The following is a 25,328-nucleotide window of genomic DNA, read 5'->3' on the forward strand; positions in this document are numbered from 1 at the left end:
GAGATGCCTACATTTTCTTAAGGTTCGTGTCTCTGGTACTATGTTGTTGTGTCTTTTCTTGCCAAGCTATTTTTGAAATCTTGATGTTTTGACATGATTTGATGTGGTTCACTATAGTGTTTCTATTAAATGTTATATAAAAAAAAAGGGGATTTGGTTGTATGTAAGTTATAAAAATTTATTTTAGAATCTATAATTTAGGATATAATTTTTTATTCTGAATTGTTTGTTTTGCAACTTAAAAAAGTTTAACATTTCAGATTGTATAATTTATAAGTGAAACTCAAAATATAAAAACAAAAGAGTAAATTTGGAATATTCAAATTTTCGGGGTGTAGTTTGAAATTATGGACGTGTAAGAAGAAATACTCGAGAATTAATTTTCTAAAAAACCATCTTGCATATTTGGGCCTAGGACCAAACAATCACAAAACATATATAAATAGGCAATTTCTTCCTGCACTCTTACATTTTTCTTCTTGCACTCCCACAGTGTTTTATAAAGACTAAATTGTTCTTATTATTTTTTAAAAACTCTAAAATGCCCCTAACTCCTAAAAATCCTAAAAATCCTAAAACTCTCACTTTCATTTTATTCTTCCCAGCGCAGCCGCAACTCCCAAGTCTCCAAATCTCCATTCTTTGCGGCGCAATTCCATAACTCCACATCTTTTGGTGGTTTAGGGTGATCTTGGTAACTTGAAGCTAAGTAAAATTTATGGTTTTTTTTTATTTGTACTTCAATTTTTCTTCAGATTTTCGTTTGCACATTTTAGACAATGCAATTCAGTAGTTTAACGGAATAGAGAATCTGTATATTTTTTCACATTCTGGGATATGGAATCCTCAAAAATCTTGGATTGATGCTTCTGGTAAATCTTGAATTGGTAGTTTTGGTAATATTTTGGATTGTTGTTTTCGGTAATATTATGAATTGATGAATTCGTAGTACATTATTCAAATCCGGATTGATGAATCCGTTGCACATTACCCAATCCCGATTTCCAAGAACCATGAAAACTCCATAACCACCAATGTTCCTAAACAAAAACTTATTTCTTATCTCTAAATCCCAAACAACGCTTCGACAACGTAGCTTACTCCTCCACCTTACTCCGCACAACTACAAAGATCCTGCACCAGCACCTGAGATGAATGAATGAAGAAGATGAATAGTGGCATAGAAACTCCACCACGATGCCCCTTTTCAAATAATAGGTCAAGGTCATTTTTGGAATTTTAAAAATTATGGGGTGCAGGAAGAAAAACGTAGGAGTGCAGGAAGAAGAAGCCATAAAAATATAAGGGCAGTTTCTTCCTGCACTCCAACATTTTTCTTCCTGCACCCCCACAATGTTGGGCAAAGACAAAATCTTCCTTATATAAAATTTGTACATTTATTTCTTTTGCATTCCAAATTATGAAATCCGGTAAATTTTCGGATTGACACTTCCGGTAATACATGAATGACATTGTTAATCCAAAATAAAAAATGTAGAACATCCATTATTAAAAAATTCATTCCAGATTCGTCAATTCATAATTCAAAATATGCATTTTGGATTCAAAAATCCATAATTGAAAAAAATATCATTATAATCCACCAATTCGTAATAGAAATTAGGCTTCCAGATTCAGCAGTCCAGAAATCAACAATTTATGCAAACTTTGCTTCCAGAACACCCCCTCATCCGAAAAGCAACATGATTCACTTCCCGATTGATGAATCTATAGCACTCTCCCAGATCCCGATTTCAAATAAAAAGTGAAGGTCAGTTTCGAAATTTATAAAATCTTGGGGTGAAGGAAGAAAAATGTAAGATTGCAAGAAGAAACTGCCAAATATAAGTTTAATTAAGTTTTAATTTCTTATTTTCAATTTATTTATTATTAAATTTATTTTCTTTTATTGGTAACTCAAAAGATACTATATTTTCTAATTGAGTTTCTATAATGAGATCTCACTTATGTGTTTCACATGTTAAGAAATGTAAAATTTTATAGTTAATATAAAATTATATTATACTAATATAAAACGATTTATGATTTTTATTATTTTAATTAAAAGTGTGTGGAATATGGAGGTTTCCATGTGTTCCACATGTTAAGAAATGTAAAAATTTATAGTTAATATAAAATTATATAGTACTAATATAAAACGATTAATGACTTTTATTATTTTAATTAAAAGTGTGTAGAATAATGAGATTTTTATGTTCTTCGTTCACTTTCACGATCTCACCTATAATAAAGATAATTTGTCTTGTTTTATAATAATCCAAGTATCATTTTATATTAACCACAAAATTTTATATATCAAATAAAGTGGATAATGGGAAAAATAATAACAATATCACTCCTTTAAGAGAAGGATTAAATGATAAAAACTTAATTGAAAAATATAAAATACTTAATAGATTTTTTTTAATAAGAATTCAATTAAAAATAATGAAATTTGTACACCAAAAATATATGCCTATTTACTTTCTTGTCACACGAGTAAAAAAAAGTTGAAAATGGTTGGATTAAAAGTAAGTTTTTTTGTACAGAAAAATTAAATACAAATAGAAATGAATTTACATCCCTTCAGAGCTTTTAATCATTTGAGTTCCTTGGTGTTAAAAAATAAGCTTTTGTTTAACACGTTTAAAGGAGTGTACAAGAGTTTTATATGGTTATTTAATTACAAATCAATGACTTAAAAAATAATTATATTTAAACATGTTTTAAGTTTATGTAAACACGCATATGATTTTAGTCTCTGTAAAAATATTTCCCAGCTTAAACTTTTTATATTTTTTTAATCTTTATCTTTAACTATAGTTAATTTAAAGTTAAAAATAAAAATTTTAGAAACCCATGTGCCAATAAACAGACATGTGGGGAATACAAGAAAAACAAACAGAAAGGTTGTGATGGACAACAGAAGAAGCATCAAACACAACCTTGCATAAAATGGAGAAATAAATAATGTATTGGGAAGACAAACATCATATTATTTAAGCAATCATGTGTTATTTGGGAGCCACCTCACTCCACACTCAGCCTGACAAGAGAATCAGACATCAGCCCATACGGTGTCTTAAAAAAATGAATCCAAAAATGGTTTGCCATGTGATTTTTCATGCTCAAATCCACTCTTCTCACTACCCTAATGCTTCCACAAACATCTTATTCACACACTGCTACCGTATTTTATCGTGCTTTCCCTTTCTTTAGGCAAATCATCATTTCAACTACAAGGACCACACACTGTTTGAGTACAACAAGACCAAAGTCAATCACAAAATTGGTATTTCACACATTACTGAGAAGTCTGCAACATAACATTTTTTCATGGTTTGAAATTGACATGGTTTTTGTATCAACCGGGATTCAGGTGATCATTCCATTACTGATAAGTGACTTCCTAAAGAAATATTTGTGTTCCACACATTGGTCAGCAAGATAGACAATTGAAAAACCCTTTCATAGATTAGATAGAAAGGTCATGTTTGAAGCATACATATTAGTATCTCCAGGTGCCACCATCTCATTGACAACGTTGTGTGCTTCTTGGGACAGTAGAGTGAAAATGCTGCCAAATTCAATAATTAAATAATCAAAAACCCAATAACCAGTGGAAGGTGGAGAAAGATGCCCAAAAACTAACGTCCCCAAGTTCAACACCTAGAAAAATAACATTCACAATAATACAGTGACATTGAGCAGTTTGCACTCGTGTTCTCAACCCCAGCAGAAGATCACGAAGGAAGAGAACAGAATGATTAAGAAACTAGACTGCACTAGTCTAAGGCCACCGTGACTCTCATCATTCATGCCAGGTCCTGAAGGTCCCATGCCACTGCCAATGCCTCCTAACACTCCAGGTGTTGTGCTGTATGGAGTAGTACCAGGGGTGGTTCCGGTGCCGGTTCCGGTACCGGTTGTTGGGGTTCCCGTGGTGGGAGTGGTGCCCATGGTTGGTGTAGTTGTGACAGGAGTTGTACCAGTGCCTGCAGCACTGATAAGACAAAGGAAGGAATCAAATGATCAACCCACAATGCTATGTCTCAAAACAACAACAAAAAACACCAATAGCTAACTACCAGTTACATATTCACGGTCTTGGCTAACCTCATCTTCACATGATAAATAATCAAGTTTTACAATCAAAAGGGTTAATAAAACTAAATGAAATTATCCGCATTATTATTACACATACACTCACAGCAAACACACCCAACTAACTATTTTGTTTGGACTCAATTCGTACCCTTCTTCAGCTGAATAAACCAGCTTTTAATGCCCATTAAGTTTTAAACCGATCTACCTCCATGCTCATTCTCAATTCCCAACTACTTTTCCTAAGTTGACAATGACTCCAGCATGAACGAAATTATGGTTTTTTCATAGTAACATAACCTTCAAGAATATTTCAGAACATAAAATCTTTCGTGAGATTTGCTTTTCTACACAATCGTCCTTCCCCCTTTAACTTGACAGACAATAATGGAAGTACTAGCAGTATTAACTGTTAGCCAAATTAACTGAGGTAAATAGAAGTAGCAGTAGTATTGTTTAGCGAGAAAAAAAACAGCTTTTCACAAATTTGCAGGTTAAAAACAGAAACAGACGAGAAAAACTATAGAAAGCGATGGGTGACGAGAAGGGTCATACACCACGATAACAAATATGTGGACTTTTTTAAAAGTTTGATGGCCCAGATTCCGAAGCAAGTGTTGTCCATTTGGCTTTTGTGCAACATCATCATCCATCACCAAAATTCAAACTTGATCATGAAATGTGGAAACAAAAATACACACTTCTCAGTGCTCATTGTTAACTTACCCAAACACCCTCCTCCACTTACTTTTTATTAACATACACATAAATAAGGGCATTTATGTCTTGCTACTATTTTGTATTGCCAAAACTGCTAAAAGCAGGGCAGCTAAGGATAAGATCGTTCAATTGGGACAAACTTGTCATTTATTAATGATAATGTCCAATTTTTTGTTTAAAAAGATTCAAACTTTAATTCAGCATCGGATCCCAATTATTGAAGCATCTTTAATAACTTAAAAAAGTTGAGTGTCTCGCTGCAACGGCTATAATCACCAATAAATGGGTAATGAGTTGCACACCCAATTGTGAAGTTCCGACCGATATTGTCAAAACCAAATTAAAAAAAAAACAGTTCGTAAACGTAGGACAGAACCTCGTCAAAGCGACAATAATAGAACGGAGAAATTAAAAACGAACGTCTAATAAATTTGTAAATGCAGATGAATATATTTAATTTCAGAATTAAAGATAATAAACCTTATTCTGCTTGTACCCAATAATTTATTTTCTTAGTTTTATCCTTTTGCCTTCACCAAAAAAATATACTCCTAAAAATGCAAGTTGAATAAATATCTGAGTAATGTTTGTTTTATTTCTGTTTCCTTGTACACTACTTTCACATTTTCTTTTATCATGATTAAAAGACAATTTGAATTTCAACTTTTCTCCACTTTCTTTTATGATACAAAAAAGTAAGCACGGCTGTAGTACTTTAGTATCAGGAAAAAAAAAAGTGAAAAAAACATTCAAAGCGGTTGTGAAGTTCCCCTTCAACAAAAATCTAGTACTTATTTAAGAACAAATGTTACTTTATTTTATAAAAAATTAACCTAATTGGTTTCCTTTGAAAACATTATTTATGACCGAACTATACTCATAAAAAACTCTCTTCCCGTAGCAACACTGCACTGTGTGAAACCTTACAAAACACTGCTACACTACCACCCAGCGAATATGCCTATTGCAAACCAAATAACCCTTTCATAGTTAAAATAATGTACTAATCTATGCAAGTGCCCAATCCCCGATTATGTTTTATTATGATAAAAAAAAAAGTAAGTTCACTACCAACGTTAACAACGCCAACCTTCAAAATCAGACAACCACGTTAAAACTTTAAGCAAAAAAGAAAAGAAAGCATATTGAAACTAACGAACAACAAACATGAAGCTTGTGAATAAGGAAGATAAGAGTGGACGAAATCCATACCTGACACTTGACGGGTAGGAACAACCGCCAGTGCCTGTTCACCAAAGAAGGAGAGAAAGAGAAACAGGTAAAAGGGTCAGCTACTTTTGTTGTTGGAAGGAATATATGCTAAGAAAAAGAACAGAAAAGAGAGATCGAGGATTTACTGGGGTCAGATGCAGTAACAGTGGCTGTTCCAGCAAACTCACAGGACCCTTGAGCTTGACCCTTCTTTTGGAAATAGCTATTCACGGCGTAGTTGCAGTGGGCCCTCACGGTGTTGGGCTGGAAACAAGGACCGTTTTGATGGAGAGGGTTACAGTCAGCACCAGCTCCACAAGCATAGTCCAATGTTTTCTGCAGGATCGCGTCGCCTCCATCCTTACAAACGCACCAAGTTGCAGCTGTAACAGTTTAAACACATTAGCAAACAAAGACAGCGAGTGTGAAAGAAGAAGGAAAGGTTTAGATTTTGGGGAGGAAATGATTTTATGGTTAGTGCTGAAGGTTTGGACGAATGAAGGTATACATGGTAGACTCTTTTGAAGAATCTATGCTAGCAAGGTGAGATGTTAGTAGATCATGATGTTAAGAAATGTGGAATGGCACACTCGCATGACTAATTTTGTTCCTAGCTAGGATAAAGTTTGCTCTTTGAAGATTATGTGAAAAAATAGAAAGCAGAGAGATAGATCCAGTGGTTAGAATATGGAAAGGGTGTCTAAAGTAGAAAAAAGAAGTAAAATTTTGAAGGTTGAGGTTGAGAAGGGAGAGTAGAAGAAAAGGGAAGTTGGAAGCATACTTGAAGTGCCAGTGAGAGCCAAAAGAAGCAGTGCAAGAGCTAGAGCAGCCATGGTAGGAGATGAGGTAGAGAGCAATGGTGTTGTGAGATGGAGAGAATAGGTAGTAGAGCAGAGAGTGGGAGTGAGAGTGAGAGAGAGGAAGGAGAATGGTGGGTGGGTGCGTGACAGAGTGTGAGATGAGATGAGAATATGAGGACAAAATATAACACGGGAAGAGAGGAGATGGTAAAGTTGTGTAATGTGTAAACGGTGGGATGATGGTTGGCCTCCTTTTGTGTCGGCTTGTGAATGCTTTTTGTACTTTTGCAATCTCAGTCTCACTGTTACTACAACTACTTAATGTGGTTAAAAATAATGTAAATAATAGTTGTGTGTTTGTTTCTAATCACGCTCCTCTTTTCTTTACCCTATATCAAGGAAGGAAAATAGTTACATAGGGACTCGTAAAAGGCTAACAGGGTGAGTGAGGAGGCCTAAGCAGCGAGTGAATAACGCACCTTTGGTAGTGGGTCATTGTTTATCTTTGGGACTGGTCTTTTGCTAAGGTCCAGCTAGAGTAGAAAAAATGGGAAGAATTAAATAGTATTAGTCAAAATTGATGAAAATTTGACAGAAAGTTATGAAAGTGTTTAAAGAATTAATTTGCATTGCAGAACTTTTTTGGGTTCAGCCTCACATTATAAATATTGGAGCTGTGGAAATAAAAGATTTATTGTTGCACGTCTCGTGTTAACGGCTAGAATTGTAAAACCGCACATGTATATGTTCCATGCGCCATGGTCCCAGGTAATTCAATGTTATTTCGCTAGTTGTACTTGTGGGTTGCCAGAAGTAATGACAGGAGTCTGGTCTCCGAACTATCTTCTGCTTCTCCTCTTAATTGAATATCTCAACTGCACCAACGGTCCAAGAATTTTCTTCCTTTTAAAATAAAGAGACTAACCAATAAAAATAATTAGTGTGTGAGAAAAAGTTGTTACACAACACAGTGTTTGTGAACTTGATTAGTGTTGGTGATTACATGAGAGATGAAATGTTTGCTTACTTTTTTCGCTTTCAGCGTCCAATGCTTTATACAGAGAGTCTCGGGTCTCGAGGAAGTGTAACATGACTCACTGGGCCATCATCGAATGGGTGAGACCACGACCCGAACTAAGGGCATGGGCCGGAAACCCAGTTGATTAACACAACATGGGTTTGGTTAGGTCTAATGGAAGGGCAAAGAGGTCTACGATTCACAACAAGTACAGAATTAAATTAACTTTGAACCCCGAAATACTATTAATTTAGCTTTGAGCCCCCCAAAAGCTATTAATTCAATATCATAACTTTTGTTTCTTTCACACTACCAACTATATATGCTCATCTTTTAGCGAATTTATACATGACTTCTTATATCTAAACACTCCCACATGGCAAACTCCCTCTTAACAACTATCAATACAACTATTAATGTAGAAAAAAAAAATTAATGAGTTGAGAGCTTTGAATGATTTTAAAAATCGATTTAGGTTTGTTTTAAGTTTTTTTTTTCATCATTGAGGACTTCTTTAATCGTTTCTCTCATCTATTTTTTCGATTTCGTCCTTATGACATTGAAGGTGATTGGTTGTGTTGGCGTTTCAAGCATGATGTTGGTTAGTTTACAGACATTTCGTGTGGTGGAGTCTGTTTGGTGTGTGGTTGATGTTAGTTTGTGTTGTAACTTTGTGATAATCAGTTTTAAACTATTTATTGGTGGTTGTTACCGAAACTAGGTAACTATAATAATATAATGAATCTAGCTAGTGACTGAAAAATTAAAATTAGTATTGTGCAAAACAAAAAACTTAAATGATCACATATATCAACCTGGATAACCACATGTTTGTGTAAAAGAGTCACTTATTCATGTTATAGTCGTAGTGGTCGATTTTAGATTGTTCATTAGTAGAGTACATAGTGATTGTGGTTACCGAAAGTGGATAATTATGATGATACGATGAAATCAACATGTGATTGATAACAAGAGTCAATAATATAAAAAAACAAAAAATTTAAATGACTATATATATCAACTTAAGACAACACTTAAATACATGTAAATATAAAGATTTTATTTTATAGTATAATTTTCCAAGTTTTCAAATGATATTTTACATTTGTTATCTCAAATTTCTATTAGTGTCAACAATATTTTTCTTTATATATTTCTTTTTAGTTAGAATAACTTTTTAAATTAGATAATACTTGGAGTATTCCTTTATTGATACACACTATTTTAAGATATTTCAACAACGGAAAGGTTTTGACTAGAGAGTCTTCTTAAAGTAGTTATTGAATGCATCAAATATAATAAAGACTACAGAAATTAACAACCTAAAGCTAGAATGTTTCCATTCTTTATGAAAGATTCATTTATTAGGAAAAAATAATCAGTCAATAAATATCTCCCCGACAGTTCCTTACTACCCTTGAATGCAAACCAACATTCTCCAAAACCAAAAGCCACGCAATGCAAAATGCTATGCATCGGAAGGCGCATATTATAAAATATAAAATGCAGAGGCCAATATATGTTTAATCCAATATCATGTGGGTCTTTGATATGGAGATGATGGACAAGATTTTACCAAAACTATGAACTTTTCATACGCAGGTAAAATTGCAAAATGAAGTTGCTGATGACAACCTGAGACACTACCTATTCTTCAGAAATACATTTTAATGCTATGTGGATTCTGGAGCCTATTTTGGTTTTCATGAACAAGCTCATTTCTTGGTATGTTAGTTGATAGAAATATGATGAATATGAAAGCACTGTTCCTATAAAAGCATTTCACAGGCAGGTACGATCATACAATCCAACATATATCATCGAGATGTTGACGGAGCAGAGTTGAGCTTGAATTTGTTAGAAAGTCTAGTATTTACAGTGCACAGACAACATATGCATGTCGGTTCCATTTATAATTTGTTGAAGAATTATTCCCAGTCAGCATCAAAGAATCCAGCATCTTTCATCTCGGAATAATATGCAGTGTCCAAAAGGAAATCTTCCTCCTGCAGTACAAGTTATGATGTTCATGCATATATTATAGAAACCAAAAAGAAACAGTAAATAACACTGAATGTTTACCCGGAAGAAATCTGCAAGAAAAGTAACGTAAAGAAATGGAAGATACAAAGAGTGATAACAAAGCACAGTGACATCATACAACCTGCAGATGGAAAGCATTATCTGTTATTCAGAGTTTAAGTTATCGAGATGATAATTAAATACCTCTTCTAAGTCCTAATTGAAAAGAAGATATATAGTGTTACCAATTGCCGAGTCCAATGCCAATTCCTGCGAGTCCACAAGCAAACAGGCTAATCACACTGAGGACAAACATTACGGCAACATAGTTGTAAAAAGCTGGTCTTGCTGCAAAGATGAAAGAAAATTAATCTTTTGGAATATAACTGGTAACAGAATTAGGGTGTTTGGCAGAAAGTTGTGCCTAATGTCTATGTAAACAGATGTTCTACTCAATGATACACTAATATCACTTCCATGTTTCCTCATTTGGAAAGTGTGAATGTCCCTTCTAGGTGCACAAAAAAGCTATCCACACAGTCAGAAGTTATACTCACGTGGTAGCTTCTCTCTCCATTTGGAGAAATGTGCAAACAAAATGAAACTATATGCTGCAGCAAGCAATAACTTATGTACTATCCATAAACTCCACTTGATTGTATGAGTGCTTCCAACATGGTTATTGAACAAAGGGACCCCAAATCCAAAAACATATATTGCCTGATAAGGAAATGCTTAATCAGCAAAAGATAAATCACGAAATAATGCATAAAAGGGGATGACAGTTAAAGGCAGTTTGAGTAATTAACACCTATAGAACAATGAACACTTGACAGGGCATAAACGATGTGGCACTGTGTCTAATATCATATGCAATGAGAAACAGACATGAATGGAAAACCATTGCAGGTTGAAACCACCGTATTTTTTTGTTTGTTTAGGAAAGAAACTGCAAATTGAAATTCATATTGAAGAGAATGGGAAAGTTACAGATCAAGGATAAGTAATCCTCAAAGAAATGAGATACAGCATATAATCACAATTGAATAGAACCTAACTCAAATGACAAGTTAAATTCTAAAACAATAAAATAGTGTCCCTAGAATAACTGCAACAATTTGTTATTTCCTATTTGATACATCATACATCTAAGGTGGGGTGATGCGAGCAAAATTTCAGCTGTATTTTAACGTATTGAAGACATTTATGCAGATATATAATTAGTAATTTATGGTAACAATCCGAGAATAATATTTCCTCATTTATTAAAATATCATATTTGAATCCTCACTGGGATATCTTTTAGCCTAACAGTCTTGAATTGCGCTAAAACTTTTTTAATAAGAGTTTCACAGCATGCTATGAATCTTGTGTCACAATTGTAGCTAATGTCTTGAAGTGATCTAGAAGGAAGCTTCCAATTGAAATTAAAGACTAAAGTCTCCGCAGTTAAAAGCACCCCATTGACATATCACGTGATTAAAGAGAAATATATTACAGTTTAAAAAATATACCATACTACATGCGAGCATTTAATTAAGAGAGAATAAGCTACATCTGTCAGACCAAGACGACACATCTAGGTCCTTTTATGTATTCAACTTGGCAGCTGTGCCGTAAGGGAAAATTTAATATGGAAGTGATAAAGCACTATTAATTAGGATATGGGAGTAAAAAATGGTGATGCAACCACATTAATCCATACACGAACTTTCTATTAGAAATTAAGAAAAACTTGTAAGGCACAAGCCTATGGGTTTTCAATTCTGAGAAATTTGAGAGATGCCTAATACTGGCAAGGACGAATACAGTCAAAATTTGGGAGCTTATGAACTTCTTTTAGTAAATAACAACCACCTTTCTCATTTTGTTAGTATTAAAGAGATTACATAAAATACACATGACGTTTTCCGTAGAATGATGGAGTTGAGTTCAACAATATGACAAAAAGAAAAGGCTCAGAAACATTTTGGAGTAAACTCTCTAAAAGGAGATGGCTAACTCAACATGACTTTTGGAAATTTGGATCATGAACATTTACTGCAGAAGGAGACTAATTAATAGTTGTTACAGAAAGCAGCCACCCATGAACACAGCAACAGGTACCACAAATGTAGAATCACTGCCAAAACAAGTTCACTTATCATTTCAAAGGCAAAGTTTGTTTAACATTATGTTTCATACTGCAAAACTTTCTTAAGAGCTGTGTTTGTTGCACCCATTAGTTCTTCAATGAAGGTTGCACCATTGGTAGAGATCAATGTAGCTAATATTAGTGACTTCTTTCCTGAGCTGTTATATTTACAATTGTGATGTAGAGTAAGACCAAGTTACATTGACAACAAGAAACAAACCAGGGTAGGAAGAAAACCAAATGCTATTCATAAAACGGAAAGTTTAACGAAACCAAGAAAGAATAAGCAAGTTGAGACATAACTAATGTGAATGAAAATCAAACTCACCTTAAGAAGGGTATCCACAAAGACAACAATCCCTGATGCAATGAAAGAGTGTGCTAGAGCTTCCATGCCATTCATATAGTTATCCTTCAGTAAGAAAGCTATCAAGCTTATCTCTAGACATAGCATACCAGACGCTGTGAATAAGGACAGCAGATTCCATGCAACCTCCTTTCCATGAGAACACTGCCATGCCTGCTTAAGCAAAAAAAGCAAGAACTGAAAGGCTAAAAGAAGGAAAGGTACAAATCCTACTGCCAACTGAATGGGAGTAAATTAAAGTGATAATCAAAATTTACAATGAAGCACACACAGAAATGGAAAAGCTATGACGTAGATTTTGCACCCATACAGATTACTTTTACCCACTGGACTCAAAAGCAAACAGAGCCACGTAGCTGAAAAACTTAAATGCAGATTTTTAATTGTATAATATATAGCATGTGGGTGTATACTCTGATGGTAACTGGTATGCTATTTGCGTCTGTGATACATTTCAAAATATTACTTGGTATGTCCTTAATGTATATATTTTTAAATTTGAAAAAATTACATGTTATACACTCACGCGCAATTTTGAAGTAATAACATATCCATAGTCATAGGTGTTGGGAATTATGAATAGATAGCATAGTAAATTAAACATTTTAAATAAAACTTATCACTTCATCTATTTTTCCTTTTGTTCTGAATTAACGCCAACCTTGATGTTGGACCCCGGTCATGAACACCGTCATCGTTGGTACTCTCGTGCACCCTCATGAGATCACAGCTTCGCAAACACACCCACCACTCCATGAGCCTTGTTCTTGACTTGTTGAGAGTTCTTGCAGGTGACTGCCTCCCATCCTTCCACCTCGACCGCCTGCTAGAAATCATCATTGCCTCGCCGGAACCACCCTTTTGCTTTCATCTTGAACACCTATCTTTGTTCATTCACAAAGATATGATAGATCCAGCTCACAACGCCACTCTTGTTAATTGAACAATTTAAATAAAACTAGTTGTTTCATGCTTCTTCTTTTTTTACGTAATTATGCTGTTGGACTTCAAAAGTCCTCTTCCCAGCTTTCAGTCTCTAAAGATTAAAATCATGAGTAGAACGATTTCTTACTTCGTCATAGTGTGAAACATTTTACACCACCAGTCCATAGATATCTCAAATGAGCATGGAAGCAGAGGAGAAAACAATATATAAAAAAAGGAAAGATGCGATGTGGTGTGGTGTACCTGAAGAGAAGACCATGCGAGGTTTAAAAGCGTAACGAGCCAGAGGAGGGCATAATAGGAAACAACAACATAGGAGCCTCGATGACAGAGGCTGCTGAGATTCTTCTTGGCGTGCAGCGCAAGATACAGAACGAACAAGACGGACGAAACGACAAGGAAGATGCCGTACCCATCGCACTTCAGATCGCTGCCAAGTGGCGACAAAGCCTCATCTTCGATACTCTGTGACATGCTTTCAGGGGCTGAGATCGGTTAACAAGAAAAGGGGTTTGCGGGAACCATAGGACATTGTTTGGTCCCTGCCAATGTGGATTTTTCTTCAACGAGATCGTGAAATTGAGTTGATGATGGAGTTAACTACCCACTTTCTTTTCTTGTGATGAAAGTTTCCGTGTAATGATATCAATCATGATTTACAACTTTTTATTACATTTTTAACGCCTTTAATATGCTAACAATAATTTTGCACTAGGCGTGTAAATCTACTAATACGGAATCATTACACCTTAATCATACTCCACTCAAGAAAAATTGTTCAGTCAAAAGTCATATATAATAATGTAAAATAACTTTAGATAAGATGTGTTTTACAAGTAAGAAAAAGAAAATTGAAGGAATATTTTTTCTTATATTTTTTTGTCTTTATTCTTTTGTTTTCTTCATCTTTTTTTTTTTTTTATAATACAGTGGATATAAAATCTTTATAAAGACTTATTTTACAATAAAAATAAAAAGTATCCCCTTTGAATAACTTGATCTAAACAATAAGATGGTGATACTTTAATATCTCATACAATAAAATACATACACTCTACATTCTATTGTATTATTATTTTATTTTTTAATTTAAAATATTATTATAAGTGTCAAAATAAACTTTTCCAAACACTAACCTTTTTTTTTTCAAGTTCCACTATCATAAATTATGACTTAGGTTTTGTCATTTTTTATAGACCTTAAAGTAGTATCCTTCTGCAGTGAAAGTTACTATCTTATTGTTATGGGCTTTCATGATCAACCATACACCTGTCCAGATTTGAAAATGTGAGGAATTATTTAACCCACCATTTATTCATTACATTCATGTTAGTAAAAGAGGAAGGTGAGAAAACATAGGATAGCTTGAAAATCATGGAGATGATGATGAATACAAATGGTGTGAGAGCCTAGGACGAGGGTGGACAGAAAGAGGCACCGCTCTCTGGAGGGTGAGCCCATACGCTTCATCCATATTGAGACTTTTGGGGTCAAGTCCATTCTCTAACTCCCAGTCAAATGCATGGGCTAGGGTAGCAGTGAGTAGCTGAACCTCCACTAGACCTAAGCTCATACCAGCACATATTCTACGCCCAGCACCAAAGGGTATTACCTCAAAGTTGTTGCCCTTAACGTCAACGCCACCCTTCTCACCACCAAGGAGGAACCTTTCAGGCTTGAACTCCAATGGGTCTGACCACTCCTTAGGGTCACGTCCTATGGCCCACACATTGACCAAGAGAGTTGCACCTTTCGGAATGTGGTAACCAAATATCTCACAACTCTCTTCAGAAATTCGTGGAATAGAAAGAGGGGTTGGTGGGTGTAAACGAAATGTCTCCTTCACCACAGCCTGTAAGTAAGGAAGATGGGGCAAGTCAAGTTCTGTCACAAGTCTGTCTTCACCCACAACACTATCTATTTCTTGTCGCACCCGAACCATGCTTCTCGGGTTCCTAATTAGTTCAGCCATCGCCCATTCAATTGTGCTTGATGGTGTGTCTGTTCCAGCTCCAAACATGTTCTGCAAGAGACATCGCTTTACATCAATTGTGAGAAAAGGTAGAGTTACACATAGTCTGTGGAGAATATACGTACCAAAAGTATTGCTTTGACCTCCTCATCAGAAAGCTTGCATCCTTCTTGAGGAGTGTCTTTCAGTGACAACAGTGTGGTTAAGTATATGTTTTGGTGTTTCTCATTCTTGGAAATCTGATGTTCCTCGATAATACTAGTTAAAAATGCATTAAACCTCTTGCGTAGTTTTTTTGCTTTGGCTTTTACTCCATTAAGGTCTAGCCAATCCAGGAATGGAATGAAGTCACCAATATTAAAAACTCCTGACAATTTCATGAGCTCCACCACCATAGATTTAAACTCATCTGCCTTTGGATCCCAGCCACTGCTTCCATAATCGAAAACTCTTCGTCCTATCATTATCCTTGTCAATGTGTTGGTGGCACATACGTTCAACAATTGTCCCAATTTCACAGCTTTTGAGTCTGAACTTGCCAGATTACGTGTTAATTTTTTTACCTCTTTCTGTAAATACATTTGTTTAGGTTATGTGTTGCTTTATTATATTATTTCCATTAGAAAAATTGAATGGACTTGCAAAGTCGGGAAAATGAGCAAAATGGTGTAATTAGGTAATCAAAATAAGAAAAATAAACAAATGCAACAAAAATTATGTAAAGAAAAATATAATTTGACAACCTAGTTGTATACAATTTCTTTTTTTTCTTTATATATAAATTTAAAATAAATATATATAATAAAAAGCATGTTTAGAATTAAATATATATAAAAATAATAATAATAATATTATAAATTATAATATGATTATATAAAAAATGTGAATTACGAATGATTCTCTTTATAAAAATATATAAGTCATCATTAACAAGTAAAATCTCAAATTTTTATAACAGTAAAAGATGTAAATTATGAGTATGAATTTCAGTTTAAAACAAATATTCTCAACAAAAAATACGATTACTATGTAAAATTTGAATAGAAGTGATCATTAATGTGTACAACCCTAAACCCACTAATCTACCCAATTTTTATTTAACGGAAGATTGTAGTTGGGATGATAATTTCCATATAAATAACATACAACAAAAAAATTATATTTGACGTTGACAACTACCGTATATATTATTTAAACTGAAATTCTCATTGGGTAAATTCTCTATCTAGCACCATTTAGACTTTTATTTCCCTAACTAGCACCCTTTTGTTTTTATTTCCCGCACCTTTTTTTTTTTCCTATCTAACACTCTTTTATTTTTTATTTCCCTAACTAGCACAATTTCCAAAATAAATAAATAAATATTTATTTATTTATTTTTTGATAATTTTAATTTTGAATGCATTAAAAAATAAATATTTTTAATGTTTAAAATAGTTAAAAATATAATTAATGAATAAAGAAATGAGTTTTTATAAAATAAAAAAAAATTAAATGTTTAGTTTAAAATTATTTTTTTAAGAATGAAGAAAATAAAAAATTAAACCCTACAGCAACATAAAAGTTGAATTTATAAACATAAATTACTATTTATTTTTATTATTATTGATGATGTAATCATGTTAATTTCAAGTAAAAAATACATGACATAATTACAAAAAAAAATAAAGTCAATTAGTATTAATTAATAGTGGATACACAAGTAATATTGAAGTGTCTATCCTAAATGCAAAATCCTAAAAAAAACTAATGCAAATGTTACACTTAATGCTTAAAAATGAGAAGCAAAAAATGAAAAAAAAAAGTCTAGAAAATAAAAACAACAACAATAAAAAAAAAGAATGGTAGAAAAAAAAATAATAACTAAAAACATAAAAGATATAAAATAAAGGCAAAACAAATTAAGATAAAGATAAAAGATATAAAAATAAATTCAAATAAGATAAATATAAGAGATATAAGGCGATACTAAATAAGTATATGTTGATCATAAAAATGAAAATAAATGAAAGATGATAATTCATTTAATATTTTATTCAATGATACATTAAATAGTTTATGCGAAATGAAACATAATTAATGACGAGAAGTGCACAATCCAGTAATGTTGGGACATATTCTTTATGTGTGTCTTGGTGTTTGACAATATGAACATTTTTTTTTTCTTGTTCCTTTATGTACATATCAGTCCTTATTTAACTTTGTTTTTTTTTATAATTATGTCCTGTATTTTTTACTTTAAATTAACATAATTACATCATCAATAATAATAAAATAAATACTAATTTATGTTTATATATTCAACTTTTATGTTCTCGTAGAGTTTAATTTTTTATTTTATTCATTCTTAAAAAAATAATTTTTAAACTAAACATTTTAAATTTATTACTTTTTTATTTTTATTTTGTAAAAACACATTTCTTTATTCATTAATTATATTTCTAACTATTTTAAACATTAAAAATATTTATTTTTTAATGCATTCAAAACTAAAATTATAAAAAAAAAATTAATTTATTATTTTTTAATTTATTTTTGAAGTGCTAGATAGGGAAATAAAAAATAAAAGGGTGCTAGATAGGGAAATAAAAACAAAAGAGTGCTAGATAGGGAAATAAAAACAAAAGGGTGCTAGTTAGGGAAATAAAAGTGTAAATGGTGCTAGATATGAAATTTACCCCATTTTAGTTGACGACGACTTAAATTGTTTTTTTTTCTCTCATCAAAATGATAATAAATATATTTTTTAAAATAAAAATATGTATATAATAATTTAATAACTGGCTAACAATCTTGTGTAAAATTTTATTTTATAGTATATAATTTCAAAAATATTATTTAGAAAAAGCATAAAAAAATAAAGAATTAATTTTATTTTTTTAAATCTTGATATATTAAAACTATAGAAAGTATTTTAAATAAATTTGGTTAAAAATAGATTATGCGATAAATTAAAAATGTTTACATTTTTTTTAAATATTATTAAAGTCTACAATTTGTTAAAAAAATAGTTTTAAATTTTCAATTTTATTTATAATTTTTTAAATAAAAAAATTAAGCTTATATACTTTAAAATAAAACTTTATAAATGGTACATGTAATTTTAAACAAATTTTAAATATTATACACACATTTTTATTTAAAAATATATTAATTATTTCTACGGAAAAACAAATTAAAAGTCATCCATAGAAATGACAAATTCCACTCAAATGAAATACACTAAAATCTGAAGTGCAAATTTTTATATAATTTTAACACTAAAGTTATTATCCGAAGTGACAACTTTCTTTTAAAAAAATTGAGACAGACTTAAATAAAATCGTATATGAATGGGTTAATTCTATTCAAATTTTACAAAACAGTCGTAATTCCTGTTGACACTGTTGTTTCGTATTCACAGTATACGACTTTGGAATCGTAAATTTTTGTTCATTTGTCCATTTTCATATTTTCATCCACCAATCCTGCAAAGTCTCCCCAACTACCTCTTTCAGTACTTGTTATGATAAGTGAGAAATGAAACTAATAATTTATTTAGATTTTTTTTAATATAAATTTAGGTGGGAAAACAAGAAAAAAATCTCATTAATAAACTAAAATTAGTTTATGAAAAAAGAGAAGTTTTTTAAGTCGATAAATAATACGATAATATTGCTATATGATTAATGGAAATTGATATGGAATATGGAAATGATGCTGACCTCACGCAGTTCTCTAAAATCATCCAGGGCCTTACCAGAGAACATATGAGTTGAGCTTATTTTTCTCAGTAACCGCCACCTTGGGCCATAGGAAGCAAACCCAAAGTCTTCTTTGTAATAGCTCATGTACTTGTTCACGAAATTCCGTGGCCGGTTCGAAAACTTCGCATCGTGAACCTTCAAGAACTGCTCTGCCACGGAGGCGGAAGCCGCCACCACAACGTCAACAAAGCCCAACCGGAGGTAAATGAGCGGGCCATACTTATGGGCCATAGCTGCGAGGGCCTGGTGTGGCGCACGGCCCATGTGAGGCAAATTTCCTACTATGGGCCATGGGCTTGGCCCTGGTGGCAGTGGTACTGAATGCGCGGTTCTGAGCTTGAAAAGACTGTAAATAAGGATAGCTGCTACGATAGTAGTAGCAAAAGCTAAAAGCCAAGGTGACATGGATATGGATTATGTATGTGAGCAACGTGCTTTCAACAATGGTGTCGGATACAAAAGCAGCACAACCTAGTGTGTTATATAAGGGAAATTTTATGTGTGTTATTCAGTGGAAGATTTTTCTTTAGTATTAGACAATCATTAGGCTGTGTTTGGATTTAACTTTCAGTCAAATGTTAGTATGTGTGATCATTGTCATGATAGAAAATTGCATTGAACAAAGTAGAATTAATATATAATAATATTTTCAAAATCAGAACAACCTGCAATCTTTAGAAGAATGAGCTAATATCGATATGTCTTAATTAATCTTGAATTTAAACTTTATAAATGAAAAAATAAATAGTTGTGAGAAGATAACAAATTTTCTTCCTAAAATTAATGATGAACTAAAATATATTAAAGAAATAATAATTATCAAATTATAGGTGATTATACATAATTAATTTGATAATGATAAAATCTTATTATTAGTAGACCATCACATAATTTAGCTTGTAATTTAGGGACTCTGATTTAGAAATAAAGTGTATATATTTTTTTTTCTATACATGGACACAAAAGAAGAAGACATTACCATTTTTTCTTACCATCTTCTTAAATATCATATTCTTTTCTTATCTTCTTATTTTCTTACCATCTTCTTAAATATCATATTCTTTTCTTGTCTTCTTATTTTCTTACCATTTTCTTATATACTTATATACAATTTTCTTATATGGTCACCGATCTTGATGCTCACTAAATAAAGGATCATGTTTGGCAAAGAAGGCGCGAGTCCGATGGAAACTTGGTACAAGGCTTCACTACAGAGAGCAAATTCAGCAATTAGCAAAGGTTGTTTACTCGCTGCACTGCAGGTCATGTCAGTTTGCCCATAACTCGTCTATTGATTCTGCTTTTACGAAACCATGAATTTTAGATAACGGAGCAACCGATCACATTGCATCTGATTCACAACTTTTCGCACACACTTCATCATCATTTATTCCAAATGTTAATTTGCCCATTGGCTCACCTGCGACCATCTCATATACGGGCACAATTAAATTCAATGACAATATCACTCTCAAAGATGTTATTGTTTGCGTTCTTTCTTTTAATTTAAATCTCAAGTCTATTAGTAAGATAACCAGTTCACTAAATTGTTGTGTCATTCTTTTTCCACATGGTTGCGTTTTTCCACATGATTGGTTCAGGTAAACAATACGCAGGCTTATACTACATATCCCTCTTCCAAACCAAATTTCGACCGACCCTGATTTATGGCACAAGCGTCTACAACTTGCATTTTCATTACTACCTATTAGTAAACATCTCACTTTCATTCATAATAATTGTATTATTTGTCCCGAAGTTAAACAAAGAACACTACACTTTCCTTGAAGCACAATAAAATCTCATTCTCCATTTAATTTATTGCATTGTGACATTGGGTCCTCATAAAACCCCAACTCATTTTGTAAAACTTTTTTTCGATGACTATACTAGATGTACTTGGCTATTTCTTATGAATCATGAATCTGAAACATCTCTTAGAATCCTTCCTTACATTTACATAAAATCAATTTCAGGCATCTATTAAAACCATTCGCGTTGACAACGAATTGGAATTTATTTCAATGCGTAATTTTGTTTTCAAAAAAGATATTGAATGTCAACACACTTGCGTCTACACTCCTCAACAAAATGGAGTTGTAGAACGCAAACATGGACACATTTTAAACACAACACAAGTTCTCCTATTTTAGTCTCAAATAAATCACCTTTTGAGTTGCTATATAATCACCCACCTTCACTTTCTCACCTAAAAAACTTTTGGTCGCCTCTATTACGCAATTGTTATTTCACCTAAGCAAAAATTTGATACGCGCGCTCGACTATGCGTTTTCATTGATCATCCTCACAATAAAAAAAGATAGAAGTTATTTGATATAGGTGCAAACACGTTTTTTACAAGTTGAGATGTCACCTTCCATGAAAGTGTTTTTCCATTCTGCTAACCGTCTCATACGCAATCCTCACCTCCATTACAAGATATTTTGCCCGCTATTGACATTGACTTACCCACTCCTATCCGACATTTACTCAATCCACCATCTTCTCCTACTCGTCACAATGCACCTGAACCTCCAACAGACCAACATTTTTCTCCGCGCTAGGAAGTCTAGCACCCATTACCGAACCTTCTCCAACCGACCTTCCTGTTCGACGATCCAATCGCACATCAACCCCACCTTCTTGGCTTCAAGACTACGTAACGGGATCACAAGTCAATCATTCGACCACTACCGAAGACCAACCGAATGTAACCAGTATCCTATGTATAATTTTCTTTCTAATTCATGATTTTCTTCTACACATAGTGCATATCTTGGTAACATCACAAGCACCAAAGAACCTCACACTTATGCTCAAACTATCCTTGATCCAAATTGGCAAAAAGAGCTTTTCGCCTTGCATCTAAATCAAATGTGAACCTTGACACGTTACTCGTCAGGTAGAAACCCATCGGATGCAAATGGATTTATAAATAAAAGTACAAATCGGATGGCAGTGTCCAACAAATATAAGGCACGCCTTGTCGCAAAGGGTACACTAAGATTAAAGGTGTTGACTATTGTGAATTTTTTTTACCAACAGCGAAATTAACAACTTTGAGGTGTCTTCTCACCATTGGAGCAGCTAAAAATTGGTTTATTCACGAGCTAGATATGCAAAATGCCTTCTTACATGGCAAATACACAAAATTATTTACATGGACTTGCCACATGGGCATCGTCGATAAGGGAGAACATTGTATGTCGACTCAACAAATCTCTTTATGGTCTTAAACAGGCATCCCAAACATGATTTTCAACATTTTCTCATGTGATTAAATCTGCAAGATTTCGACAATCCAAGGTGGACTACTTTTTATTCACAAGACATAATAACTCATCATTTGCCTTCTTTTATTTATGTGGACGATATTCTTTTGACAAAAAATATCTGACACAAATGCAGCTTCTTAAAGAGGTTTTTTGACCATGATGGGGTTATTTTTTTTGGTTTTTACCAAAATGGGGTTCGTTTAAAAAAAATTACAAACTTAGGCAAGTCGTGCCTAATTGGGACGACTTCATATGCAGAAGTTGTCCTAATTAGGCACGACTTCTGCCATGTCATACTAAAGTCGTGCCAACTTGGGACGACTTCTGCCCTGTCATACTTTTTTTTATTTTATTTTTAATTTTATTGTTTATATATTGGGTAGTAAGTTATGTAATGTTACAAATTAATTTATTCTCATCATTACGTGTTCCGTAAAATCATTACTTCTCAAACTATTTATTTTTCAAATTCACAACAATAATTCTCTATTTATTTTCCAAATATAATAATTTTTCATTTATCTATTTATTTCCAAATTCAATAACAATTTTCTTCATTTTTTAATTAATCAAATAATCAAGTTATTGTATTACATTACCGTCAAACATGATCCATACACGATTATCCAATTTTTTGTTCCTTAAAACTAACACTCTTAGAAAATTATGTATCAAATTAATTTTTAACATTATATAACTTACTATCCAATATATAAATAATAAAATTTTTAAAAAATGACGTGGCAGAAGTCGTGCCAAGTTGGCACGACTTCAATATGACGGGGCAGAAGTCGTGCCAAGTTGGCACGACTTCAGTATGACAGGGCAGAAGTCGTGTCAAGTTGGCACGACTTCATTATGACATGGCAGAAGTCGTGCCTAATTGGAACGATTTCTACATATGAAGTCGTGCCGAATTGACACGACTTGCCTAAATTTGTAATTTTTTTTAAACTGACCCATTTTGGTAAAAACCAAAAAAAATAACCCCATCATGGTCAAAAAATCTCTTAAAGACCGTCTATTACGACAATTTCATGTTAAAGATCTTGGAGACTATATTTTTTAGGGATTGAATTTTCCCATTCCAAAGCTGGTGTTTATATGTCACAAATAAAATATGCGTTTGATATTTTGCAGGATAATGCTCGTCAAAACAAATTTTCAATGGAGCAATACCTAAAACTCACATCGAACGATGAAGAGTTATTAAAGGATTCAGTCAAATACAGGCGACTTGTGGGACGACTGATATACCTCAGGATTACTCGACCTGACATAGTGTTTTCGGTTCGGACCCTAAGTCAATATATACCAGCTCCACGAAAATCTCATTGGATGCCGCAATTCGAGTCCTAAAGTACATCAAAAGATCATCGGGACAAGGATTGTTATTGTCATCCGAGAACAATTTGAAATTGACAGTTTATTGCGACTCAAACTTGGAGATTGTCAAATAACTCGAAGATCAATATTTGGGTATTGCATTTTTCTTGGTTATTCTATTATCTAATGGAATAAAAAAAACAGACAAATGTATAAAGATCATCTGCACCTACCAACTTGAGAGAAGTATTAAAAAAATAATAATTATCAAATTATACGCAATTAATTTGATAATGATATAATTACATGATTAGTGGATCAACACATAATTAACGGATCAACACATAATTAGTAGCTTTTTGTAATTGGGAGACAAAGTCTCCATACACTTATATATATATATTTTTTTATACATGATGAAGTGATGTACACACAAGAGAATAAGACATTATATTTTTATTACCACTTTTATTACCATCTTTTTATATACCATTTTATTTTCTTACCTTTATGTATATTTTTTTATAAAGTAAGTTGTGATATACAAGAAATTTAAGTATCTATTAATTTTCTCTAAATTTCTCTTTATCTCTTTTTCGTATAATTAGATTATAGTGTTATTAATAATTTCTTGATTTATAATTGAAAGTAATGTATGATGAAATATGAAATTTGCAATATCAGTATGATTATTAATAATGAGCCCCAAAATTACATAATTCAACTAGAAAAAAAAAAGTTAAGGATTGACATCACAAACAATAATATTTTATAAATTTTCACAAAATTTATAAGATTAAATAGTTTTAAAGTAAACTGTAATGAAAAAATTTCATACACGAGTTGCAAATTTTGAAAAAGGAAATTGAATAATTTTTGAGAGGTCATGTTACATCATGTAAGAAAAATATAGTTTTGAAAAGTATTTCCATGGATCTGCAAATTTTGAAAAAGGAAATTGAATTTATTTTTGAGAGGTCATGTTACATCATGTAAGAAAAATATAGTTTTGAAAAGTATTCCCTTGGATCTCAATCAAAAGAATAGTAAGAACACGTGAGTTGAAAACCGTATACAAAACAGTAACAATATTAATTTTCACAATAGAATATTTGAGTTTCTATATTTTTCTTTGTTCATCTAGAATATTAATTTCGTGTCTTCAGAGAAATTTAAAAAGTTAGTAACAACGTCCAAACACGGCCCATTATTTTTGTGAATGTAATGAAACAAGTTAGTATAAAGAAGAAACAATGTGTAGAATTTGATTAGGGAATCACAAGTTATGATAGTTTTGTGGTGAGGTAATGGAGATTCATAAAATTGACTATTCAAGATTCATATTTATTAATATGATATGAAATGTTTTTATACTTTTTAATTAAAGCGAGATTTTAAATATATTATCATTGTATCAAAATGTATCGACTTTACATTAAACTATATATTTATGGAAATTATATATTTATGTCGATAACTTAATAAATTTATAAATTATAAATTATTTTAATATTATATTAAAAATAAAATTTTAATTTTAATTCAATTTTATAAAATTAATTTATTAAATAAATTATACATTTACTTATATATTATACTATAAAATAATGATATTATTTGAAAGAGAAAAAGCAACCGATGACTTCTTTACATTTCCCCCTTTTTTGCCTTTTATTTTATTTGATCA

At 32.3% G+C, this 25,328-nt stretch overlaps 3 protein-coding genes across 4 annotated transcripts; all 3 read right to left on the bottom strand.

Moving 5' to 3' along the window:
* Positions 1-3,448: 3,448 nt before the first annotated feature.
* On the bottom strand, positions 3,449-7,469 carry LOC137807720 (PLASMODESMATA CALLOSE-BINDING PROTEIN 3). Its single transcript, XM_068608484.1, has 4 exons — positions 6,818-7,469; positions 6,183-6,419; positions 6,037-6,070; positions 3,449-4,003 (listed from the first exon to the last, which is right to left on the bottom strand). Exons 1-4 carry the CDS (start codon positions 6,867-6,869, stop codon positions 3,727-3,729), a joined length of 600 nt encoding a protein of 199 aa, XP_068464585.1. The 5' UTR covers positions 6,870-7,469; the 3' UTR covers positions 3,449-3,726.
* A 1,819-nt stretch (positions 7,470-9,288) lies between these two features.
* Positions 9,289-14,024, bottom strand: LOC137807721 (protein CANDIDATE G-PROTEIN COUPLED RECEPTOR 2-like). 2 transcript variants are annotated; one of them, XM_068608486.1, is made up of 6 exons: positions 13,566-14,024; positions 12,339-12,530; positions 10,434-10,596; positions 10,122-10,146; positions 9,937-10,018; positions 9,289-9,860 (listed from the first exon to the last, which is right to left on the bottom strand). In XM_068608486.1, exons 1-6 carry the CDS (start codon positions 13,794-13,796, stop codon positions 9,783-9,785), a joined length of 771 nt encoding a protein of 256 aa, XP_068464587.1. In that variant the 5' UTR covers positions 13,797-14,024; the 3' UTR covers positions 9,289-9,782. The 2 variants fall into 2 exon arrangements, with proteins under 2 accessions (XP_068464587.1, XP_068464586.1); XM_068608485.1 differs by having other exon boundaries at positions 10,122-10,224.
* Positions 14,025-14,606: 582 nt separating this feature from the next.
* On the bottom strand, positions 14,607-19,583 carry LOC137805929 (flavonoid 3'-monooxygenase). The gene is made up of 3 exons (XM_068605804.1): positions 18,999-19,583; positions 15,420-15,863; positions 14,607-15,345 (listed from the first exon to the last, which is right to left on the bottom strand). The coding sequence occupies exons 1-3, from the start codon at positions 19,443-19,445 to the stop codon at positions 14,695-14,697; spliced, it is 1,542 nt and encodes a 513-aa protein (XP_068461905.1). The 5' UTR covers positions 19,446-19,583; the 3' UTR covers positions 14,607-14,694.
* Between the last annotated feature and the right edge of the window lie 5,745 nt (positions 19,584-25,328).

Source organism: Phaseolus vulgaris, chromosome 3 (genome assembly GCF_000499845.2).
Source record: "Phaseolus vulgaris cultivar G19833 chromosome 3, P. vulgaris v2.0, whole genome shotgun sequence".
Taxonomy (NCBI): domain Eukaryota; kingdom Viridiplantae; phylum Streptophyta; class Magnoliopsida; order Fabales; family Fabaceae; genus Phaseolus; species Phaseolus vulgaris.

Excerpts from the sequence above, each read along its gene's own strand:
- LOC137805929 (XM_068605804.1), bottom strand. The coding sequence starts at position 19,445 with ATGTCACCTTGGCTTTTAGCTTTTGCTACTACTATCGTAGCAGCTATC. Across the intron at positions 15,864-18,998 it reads ATTTTAGAGAACTGCGTGAG|AAAGAGGTAAAAAAATTAAC; the intron begins GTCAGCATCATT and ends ATGTATTTACAG. Across the intron at positions 15,346-15,419 it reads AGGTCAAAGCAATACTTTTG|AACATGTTTGGAGCTGGAAC; the intron begins GTACGTATATTC and ends TGTCTCTTGCAG.
- LOC137807721 (XM_068608485.1), bottom strand. The coding sequence starts at position 13,796 with ATGTCACAGAGTATCGAAGATGAGGCTTTGTCGCCACTTGGCAGCGAT. Across the intron at positions 10,597-12,338 it reads TTGTGGATACCCTTCTTAAG|GCAATATATGTTTTTGGATT; the intron begins GTGAGTTTGATT and ends TTTCCTTATCAG. Across the intron at positions 9,861-9,936 it reads TTCTTGCAGATTTCTTCCGG|GAGGAAGATTTCCTTTTGGA; the intron begins GTAAACATTCAG and ends CTTGTACTGCAG.
- LOC137807720 (XM_068608484.1), bottom strand. The coding sequence starts at position 6,869 with ATGGCTGCTCTAGCTCTTGCACTGCTTCTTTTGGCTCTCACTGGCACT. Across the intron at positions 6,420-6,817 it reads GGCTCTCACTGGCACTTCAA|CTGCAACTTGGTGCGTTTGT; the intron begins GTATGCTTCCAA and ends AAACTGTTACAG. Across the intron at positions 4,004-6,036 it reads TCCTACCCGTCAAGTGTCAG|TGCTGCAGGCACTGGTACAA; the intron begins GTATGGATTTCG and ends TTGTCTTATCAG.